This window comes from Neopelma chrysocephalum, unplaced genomic scaffold (assembly GCF_003984885.1).
Source record: "Neopelma chrysocephalum unplaced genomic scaffold, ASM398488v2 Primary Assembly neopelma1_357, whole genome shotgun sequence".
NCBI classification, from domain to species: Eukaryota; Metazoa; Chordata; class Aves; order Passeriformes; family Pipridae; genus Neopelma; species Neopelma chrysocephalum.
In genome coordinates this window covers 162,187-171,079 of record NW_020898021.1, presented here as the reverse complement: position 1 = coordinate 171,079, position 8,893 = coordinate 162,187, and the positions used below count along the sequence as shown (strand labels likewise).

At 49.1% G+C, this 8,893-nt stretch overlaps 1 protein-coding gene across 1 annotated transcript; it reads right to left on the bottom strand.

The window, feature by feature from the left end:
• Positions 1 to 4,688: 4,688 nt before the first annotated feature.
• Positions 4,689 to 7,649, bottom strand: CHPF2 (chondroitin polymerizing factor 2). The gene is made up of 3 exons (XM_027705833.1): positions 7,035 to 7,649; positions 6,438 to 6,620; positions 4,689 to 6,173 (listed from the first exon to the last, which is right to left on the bottom strand). Exons 1-3 carry the CDS (start codon positions 7,614 to 7,616, stop codon positions 4,911 to 4,913), a joined length of 2,028 nt encoding a protein of 675 aa, XP_027561634.1. The 5' UTR covers positions 7,617 to 7,649; the 3' UTR covers positions 4,689 to 4,910.
• Between the last annotated feature and the right edge of the window lie 1,244 nt (positions 7,650 to 8,893).

The following is an 8,893-nucleotide window of genomic DNA, read 5'->3' as shown; positions in this document are numbered from 1 at the left end:
AACAGAGACCAAGCTCCTTGGAAAAGATCTCTTCATGCTGGAGTTGAGAATGGAGGAGTCTGCTAAGCAAGAATACCTTGCTGTAGTAGCAGGGGAAATGTGCACCTGTTCATGAGAGTATCGTGTCCTCTGTATCTGCTCATCTGATCTGACCAACAGCAACTTCAAAACTTTTGTGGAACAGCCCAGACCATCTGTAAGTGCCAGCCTTGCACTCTCCAGAGTGCTGGAAATTGGCTCTGCACTGCTTTGGAGGGATAAGATTCAGCACTTGTGAGCTGTGATTCAGTGCAGCCATCCCAGGACCTGCCCAGACACACCTGAATGCTGCCAGGTGTGTCCCAGGGAGGAGGGGGGAACAGCCCCTTCTCCCAGGGGAGAGGGGCTGCACGTCCTGCTCACATGGCAGAGCCACATCATTTATATTCCAGTCTTGGAGAAGACTGATGTACACCACGAGCAGATACAGTATCTGAGTTCACAATATCTGGGTTTGGTGTTGTTTTAAGTACACCTGTTAGTTAGGGATAGAGTGGCAGTTCTGTCACAGGTGAGAAGATGCAGAGTTTGTTTTCACCTGTTTCTTGAAGTTAAAACTGCAGCAGGGACAGAAGCTTTCTGTGTTTGTACCATATACTGTATGTCTTCCTCTGGAATCAACGCAGACTGTGGCAACAGGATACATCAGCCAGTCTAGGACACCCAGTGGAAGAAATTCACTACAACTGATGACAAGGAAGAAGACTATCCAAGGGCATGGAGTGATGTACAAGAAAGTGAAGTACTAAAGTACACACTCCCGGGGTTGGGGTAACACAGACACCACATGAGGGTCTGCATTTCCTCAGGGGTACAAGGTCAAAGATGACCCCACTGTAGTCCACAAACCCTGTATCGTGATCCTCACATTGTTCATCATTTCTGGCTGAACTAAAGCGCATCCTTGAAAAAGATCTAGTCCAAAATGATGCAAAAATAGTGGTATAGAGTCAAATCATAAGCACTCCTGACTCATATACTCTGTCACTGAAAGTGGCCAACACTGAATGTCTAGAAAATATCATCACAGTGCTCATTTCCTGAAGGCTCTCATAGCTCCAAGGGATTTCTGGTTCAGAGACCTTCTGTGCCAGAGCTGTGGGATTTGTGGTTAACAGCCTTTGATGGATTTCTCTTTTGTATCTTTAATCCACTATATATTGACAGTCATGAAACTTAAGGCCATGAAGGACCATTAATTCTGCCCACTTACATTTGACAAGTAATTTCACACAGGCCTCCAATGATCTCTGTTACACAAACCAAGTAAATTGTAGTACACTGGAAAAGTTACCACTGTAATTTCACTAGCTACTCACTTTCAGCACTGAAAGCATGTGCCTGTTTCCCCTTGGAATTATTTGTTACAGTTTAAAGCTGTTAGTTCAGTGGTCGTTGTGCCTTACCCCTGGACAATTAAAAGCGTCTTTAATATCCAGTGTTTTCACTCAGTACATGTATTCATACACTCTAATCAGTGTCTAAGCCATTAGAGTTCATAGAATCATAGAAAGGTTTGGGTTGGAAGGGGCTTTTAAAGGCCATCTGGTCCCTCCTCACCATGGGCAGGGACATCTCCACTCAATCAGGTCACTCCAAGCTCTGTCCAACCTGGCCTTGGAGACTTCCAGGGATGGGGCAGCCTCAGCTTCTCTGGGTAACTTGTGCCAGGGCCTCACCACCCTCATTTTTAAAATGGTCTTTCCTATATCTAGTCTGAATCTACCCTCTTTTAGTTTAAAACCATTAAGCTCAGTTTAAAGCCATCACCCCTTGTCTTATCACAACAGGAGTTCATGTCACATAAAATATTTTTCCAATCTTCAGGTAAGTGCTGTGAACCTCTCATATATTCTTTTTATTCTTTTTTTTTTCTCTCTTCCCTTCAAGCCTTAAAAAAAAAAAAGGCTGTGAGCTCTGCCCTTTTTACTGTCTCACATTAACAGCATCTGTTCCCCCAAGACTGTCTACCTGTTAAGATCTGTTATGTCTTAATCCTATACTGTCAGATTTACAGGGCTGGGACAGCTCTGGATTTCAGTGTCTAAAATAGTGGGTCCGAGACAAATTAAGCTGCTGGCACTTTAATACAGTCAATTGCTTCACAGACTTACCTTTTTCTTTTAACATGCAGTCCCCTCTGGAGGAGTGATACACCTTCATCTTCCGCAAGTATGAAAGTTTGCACTTGACTGTTTTAAGACAAAAATTGATGTGAAGAGCCTTACTCTGCTACTCTTCTCCACGGTTATCTTCTCTTCATGACTTTTTTGCAGTTTTTTACATCATCTGCACATTTTATCAGTAGAGATCTTACATTTGCTTCCAAATAATCCATTAAGCATGAAACAACACTGGCTGGAGAACTGCCCCCCTGGGCAGACCAGTTCACCTTCCCAGTTACACGAGGGCTGGAACAGCCTGAGGATAGTAAACTAAAAATGCCATAAGGCAAATGCTGTAAAGAGGAAAGAAAATAATCAAATTAAATGTTGAATGAATTGATCCAGCATTACACCAAACAAGACCCGAGTCGGTCATTTCATATCACCTAATCTCACCTTGGAATGCAGAGTGTTCACCAGTAAAAACCAGAATCTCCAGCTTATGGACTGGGCAGTCTGCTGACAGTATTTCCTGCCTTTCCTTTCCCAAAGAGCTGGATTTTAAAAAATAATAGAATCAGCTTCCAGATTCTCTCAAGCTCTGCATCCCCTCTGGCACCAGGAGGTTGTTTTTCATGCAGCAGAATCTCTTTAGCATTGCAGACACCGAGCACCCCATCCCAAGGTGAGCAGCATCGGGGCTCTCGCTCTGTCTGTCCCTGCCGTGGCACCTGATCCCCCTGGCAGCCGATGGAAACCCGAGCGTGCACAGGCCTGTGCTGCTCACAGGCAGCCCTGGCTTTGCTGCATGAATTCCTCACCCACAGGACAGCCTCAGCCAGCTCATCCTACAGAAAGGCCTGCAGGCAACTCTGGGGGACCAGACCAGCCGTTCCTCCACTCCTGTGTCCTGGCCTCTGTCTAAAACTGAGGCAAGAAATTCCCAGGCAAACATCCTTTCTGTCTGACAGCAGGAATAACAGACAGAGCTGGTTTGTGGCAATCCTATAATAGCTATAATGGCCAAAAAGGGAGAACCTGCTCTGCAGGTGGGGTCTGCAGGGCACGCTGGGTGTGGATCAGAGGCCTATTTGACACTGCACCACTTGGGGTTCCCTGAATTTAAAGGATGTGAGATGATGTACACTATTCTCTTTATCCTGTTAGCTCTCACACATTTTAAATGGTACCCTACACAGTACAACCACCTTTCCTACTGGGATCATAACCCCCCTGTGCAAAACAACCCTTTTAACAACAGAGGGTTTCCCAGGTAGCTGCCCTTGTCCTCACTCTGTGAATGTTTGCTTAGCAACAAACACACATCCCCCTAAGACACTGCAGAGATCTGGCTTCTTCCCATGTAAATGTAATCAAGACATGCCTTACTTGTTAAACAAACAAATCCAAGACTTCTGTCAATTTGAACCAATGTTCCTGACTCTTAATACTTCTTTTGAAGCTTTTCTAATTTTTCAGCATCTCTTTTGATGCCAACACCAGAGCTCCTCCTCGTGCTCCTCATGAGATATAGCAAATACCTCTCTCCTTCAGCAGCACCCCTGCAGCCAGGAAGGGGGTCAGTCACACTCGCTGTCTCATCACACACTCACAAGTTCACATTGGGGCTTTGATTTCTGGGATAGTCACTGGAAAGATGATGCTGGAAAGCTGAAAAAGTAAAAAGATTAGTGGGGTCCTGATGGATACCAGGTTAAACATAAGCCAGCAGTGTTCCCTCCAAGCAAAGGTGGCAACAGCATCCTGGGCTGCAGCAGGAGGGCTGTGGCCAGCAGGTAAAGGGCAATGAGCTATCTCCTCAGCACAGGTGACACACACCTGGAGTCCTGTGTCCAGTCTGGGCTCCCCAGCACAAGACAGACATGGACATACTGGAGCGAGTCCAGCAAAGGGATGTGGAGATGTGAAGTAATGGCAGTGTCAGTCCTAACAGTGAGACTGCAAGAACTGGGATTGTTTCACCTGGACAACAGGCTCAGCACAGTCTCATCCATGTGTGTCTCAGTGATGGGAGAATGTCAGGAAGACACAAACAGCTTCTGCTCAGTGGTCTCTGGTGACATTGCAAGAGGCAACAGGCACAAACTGAAATGCAAGAAATTTCATTTAAACATGAGAAAGAACTTTTCAGCTGTAAAAGTTACTACACACAGGGGCATACTGCCAGGAGGGATTGTGGAGTCTCCATCCCCAAGACATTTAAACTGGAACAGCTCTGAAGCTCTGGAAGAGCCAAACACAGCAAAGTGAAAGTGGTTGAACAGCTCTGCCCAGCTGAATTGGACAAGTTGTGTTTATGCCTCTTGAAAAAGTGAATGCATAAACACACAAACACATAGGAGGGTGCAACAACAGCCCTGAGAGTACCAAGTCAGGGTAACTTTGTCCCAGTATGTAGCTCATGCTGGCTCTCTCCATGCACTGCTCAGCAGAATTGCACAGCTTTAAGTAAGGTCAGCTCTACAGCTTGTCTCACTTCCCTCATCCCAGAGGCTGCAAAGCTTACAAGTGACCACATTAGTCTGCCTGGAAAGAAAATTAAATTTATTTAAAAAAACCAAAACAAACAAACCAAACCCCCTCCACAGAAACAGCCTCTCTCCATAGCCCATGTGCCTCAGAGTGGGGCCTGGAAAGTTTTCCTCCTCCCTTGACCTCACATGCCCTTCACCCATGGCAAGGCTGGGAAGGGGATGGAAAGTGCCAAGTGTTAAGGTGCTGAGAAGCTCTTGATGTTTCCATCTCTCAAGTGCTGTTGGCCTGTTCCTGCTCAAAGAGGGCCATGGCCAAATGTGAGCGGGACGCGAGTCCTTCCAAGTTGCTGAGCACACAGCGGTGGTACAGCTCCTCACTGAGCCGGGGGTTGCAGCTCCTCAGGGTGTACTTCTGCACCAGCCCCGGCTCCACAGCCCTGAACAGGTGCAGACCAGAATAGTGGAGGAAGACATCAAACACCTCCATGCTCTCCAGCACCTCATCTCGGTCCAGGATATCGGCTGCGAGCTTGGTACGTGCTGTCATATAGTCAGAATTATAAAAGCAGGCCTCAGCAAAGGAATGTCTGTCAAAATGCCCATCCCTCAGGAAGTCAGTGCTGGAGGAAGCTGTCTGCTCACCACGGTACACCAGTGCAGGGTTGAACTCCTGGAAATGCACAGGAAAAAAGACCTGCCAGTTGCTGATGGTGTTCATGCGGCAGCGGTTCAGGAACTCCATGTTGATTTCTGTCCAGACACTGGCCAAGAAGAACAGTGTATCCACAGGGTGCTTCTTTGAGACTATATCCATGAGCTTCACTTGTGATGGCACCTCTGTTTTAACACTAATCCATGGGATTTTAACTTCTGCATAGCGTTTCTCCAGCTCTCCTACCATGGCTTTGACTCCAGCAAAAACATCCACCTGACCGACTCTCTGGGCATCGTAGGGATGGTAGACAAAAAGCAAAGTCAGCAAGGCATTATCATGCGTGTCCAGTGTGTTCATAGCAAACATATCCAGGAAGTTTGCCACGTAATCCAGGTCCTGCACTGTCAAGGGAAGCACCAGCTGCACCCGTGTGGCCTCCGTCACATACGGCATGGGAATGATTTCCACCTTACTTAAGGGCCGCACCAAGCTCACTCGCTTGGCCAGGACGTGGCTGTGGCCCTTCTGGGTGACAGCCTCCAGCAGCAGGTCCAGTGTGTACTCCATGCCCCGCGTGGGGTCAAAGCGCCGGTAGCCGTTGAGCAGCTGCCGCTTGCTGAAGCGGAGCAGGGGCTGGTACCGACGGTTCAGCTGCTCCAGCGCCGACTCAATGATCTCACCAACATCTGCTTTGCTGGCTCCAGAGAGCTCACACTTTGGGGAGCCGTCAGGGCAGGAGAAGAGGTGCTGCTCAGTGAAGTAGTCCCAGTTGATCACCTCAAAGCGGGACTTTGGAAGGAAGGGGGTGTTTATTCCCACAGGCCAGGTCACGCCTGCCTCGCCCGCAGGGGTCAGTGCTGTCAGGTTCCTGATCTGCATCTGTGCAAACAGAGAGCACAAACTGAGCCCCACCACGTTCTCAAAGGGGTCCAGGCCAGCTCCCCTCCAGGCCCACCTCCCCACCTACAAACGTCACACCAGCAGTTCTGGGTGTCAGAAGTGCTGTTTGTGAGACACGGCGCTGCAGCCTGTGTCTGGCTGACAGTCATCCACAAATGGAAACAACAATCTTCCTCTACTGCACTAAAATAGAAGGAAATCTGTTTGGTCAAGGACTTTTTGCAGGTATTTCTCACCACATACCTGGAGGTCCTGTATCTCCCGGTAGGCTCTGTCCAGCTGGATCCTGCTGAACTGCTTGTGCAGCCGGTACATCAGGGTCATGTCGGAAACGGGGTGCACTGCAAGAGCTGCTTGGAACTCCTCTTCTTCCTCCTTCTCTGGCTCGGTATTCTTGGCCAGTTCATAGGTGTTATAATGCTGGCCCTGAAGCAGACAAAAGCCAGAAAGACTGGAATGGAATCTGAGTTCACAGAGCAGCTTTCCCTCACCCCAGACACGCACGTGCCCCTCTTTCCACATGGACTGAGATAAAAAGGTATGAGTCGTCCCTCCCACCCTAACCTCCATTTTCTTCTTGGTACCAACATACCCTTTATCCTACCTCCAAAAACCTGCGGATCAGACCCTGGTAGTAGGCCAAAAATTAAGTCACGTGTGTGCTCTCTATCTCAACATCACAGCTGTGATTCTGGGCCCCTCTCCAATGCTGCTGTAGCACACAGCCCCTTCCTCCTCTGCAGCTCACAAAAAAGCCACTTTGCTACAGAGCAGGGACCAAGTAAGAGCATGGGCTCTGTCAGGCTCAGCTAACACAAAACCTGAGCTGGGAGGCAGTACCTGGAGCTGGGAAACGCAAGTGATGCCAAGGAAATCAATGATGCAACGGCCCAGCCACTCATCCGGCCGCACACTGAGTATCTCATTGCGACAGCTGTCCAGGTGTGGGTGGAGCTTCAGCAGCAGGCTACGGGAGAGCAGGTAGCCAAAGCCCCCGTGACAGTAGCGGGCCTGCTCATCCCCCCCGATGAACTCCTCCGCTCGCCCCAGGTACACATCCTGGTTAATGCTCAGGTGCGACACCAGAGCCTTGACCTGCTCAGCCTGGGCATAGGTGTCGTCTTGCATGATGTAGAACCAGTCATAGTCAGAACCAAAATGCTGATGGATATAGTTCATGGTCTCGTACATGAGCCAAATGGGCCGCTCGTCTCCATGGGCCACCAGCACCATTCCATGGGGCACCTTGGCACCGCGCAGCCCCGTGAAGTACAGCAGGCGTGGGAAGTGGTGGGCAACCGTCTTGTTCACTGCCACTGCCAACGTGTTCATGGTGGCCTTGGAGGTCAGCACAGCCACAAAGAGTCTCTCATGGAATCCCAATTCTGTCTGGATATAGCGAGTTCTGTAAAGGAAGGACATACCTATATGACAAAGAGCTGGAGAAGAAAAATCGAGAATTATGGTAACTTGGGATAAAGCCTTATTTGCTGGAGTCAACCCATGGTGAAACAGTCAAGCCTAGATGCAAAGCTTTAAGAGAAAACTCATTAGTGAAAATGAGTTTATGTGATCATTTATGTGAGCTAGAAAACTGTGCCAGTGTAATTAAAATTAAAATACCACAGAGCTAACCACTAGCAGCTTAGGAGATATGCTCAATTAAACCACAGGAAGGACTGTTAAGGAGTCCCTAGTGCTGGGGGCTGGGGTGTGCCAGGGTGTGCCAGCTGCACGTGGCACCTCGAGTGGCAGGAGATCACTGGAGCCCCCAGCCATGAGCCAGCAACAGTCGCTGGCCTTGGCCTAACAAAGGGTCCAAAGCCCTGCAGGACCCACTGAACAATGAGAAGACCCCAGACCAAAGCTCACCATTGGACCAAAAGGCACGTGAGGACGCACGTGAGGAGCACGGAGAGAGACTGTGAGGGTACAACAGCCCAGGGTTCCCTTTGCTCAGGGTCCCTCTGCAGAGGCACCAGCCTGAGCTGTTCTCATGCTGCTGCACCACAAATAAAATACCTAAAGGAACCAAAGAAACTCTGCTACAGGAAGCCTGGGGTCGAGGGAACTTGTCTGACAGTGTGACTGTGGTTTGTGGAAGGAGCCGAGGGGGTACCTGTTGGGTCACCAGGGCCACCACTGCGAAGGGACCCCGGTCCCAGCAGTGACAGTCGGGGTGGTGCCAGTGTGACCCCCAGAGTGGCCCCTGGACGGTGAGGCAGGAAAGTTTCATACATACATTATTGTAGTGTGTTACATTACATCAATAGATTATTGTTAACTGCTCAAAACTTCCTTAATGAATAGACTGCTTAGAAAAGTTTTGAAGAGTAATTTGACATATTCTATTAGACACAGGTAACAAAAGAATCATAGAATTCCAGAACGGTTCGGGTTGGAAGGGACCTTAAGGATCACCCAGTGCCACCCCCTGCCATGGACAGAGACACCTTCCACCAGCCCAGGTTGCTCCAAGCCCTGTCCAACCTGGCCTTGGACACTTCCAGGGATCCAGGGGCAGCCACAGCTCCTCTGGGCAACCTGTGCCAGGGCCTCCCCACCCTCACAGGGAAGAATTCCTTCCCAATATCCCATCTAACCCTGCCCTCTGGCAGTTTGAAGCCATTGCCCTTTTTCCTGTCCCTCCAGGCCCTTGTAAATAGTCACTCTCCATTCTTCCTGCAGGTTTCCTTCAG

Coding starts and splice junctions, on each gene's coding strand:
- CHPF2 (XM_027705833.1), bottom strand. CDS start 7,616: ATGTCCTTCCTTTACAGAACTCGCTATATCCAGACAGAATTGGGATTC. Junction 6,621..7,034: donor CTTGCGTTTCCCAGCTCCAG/GTACTGCCTCCC, acceptor TGTCTGCTTCAG/GGCCAGCATTATAACACCTA. Junction 6,174..6,437: donor GGGAGATACAGGACCTCCAG/GTATGTGGTGAG, acceptor CTGTTTGCACAG/ATGCAGATCAGGAACCTGAC.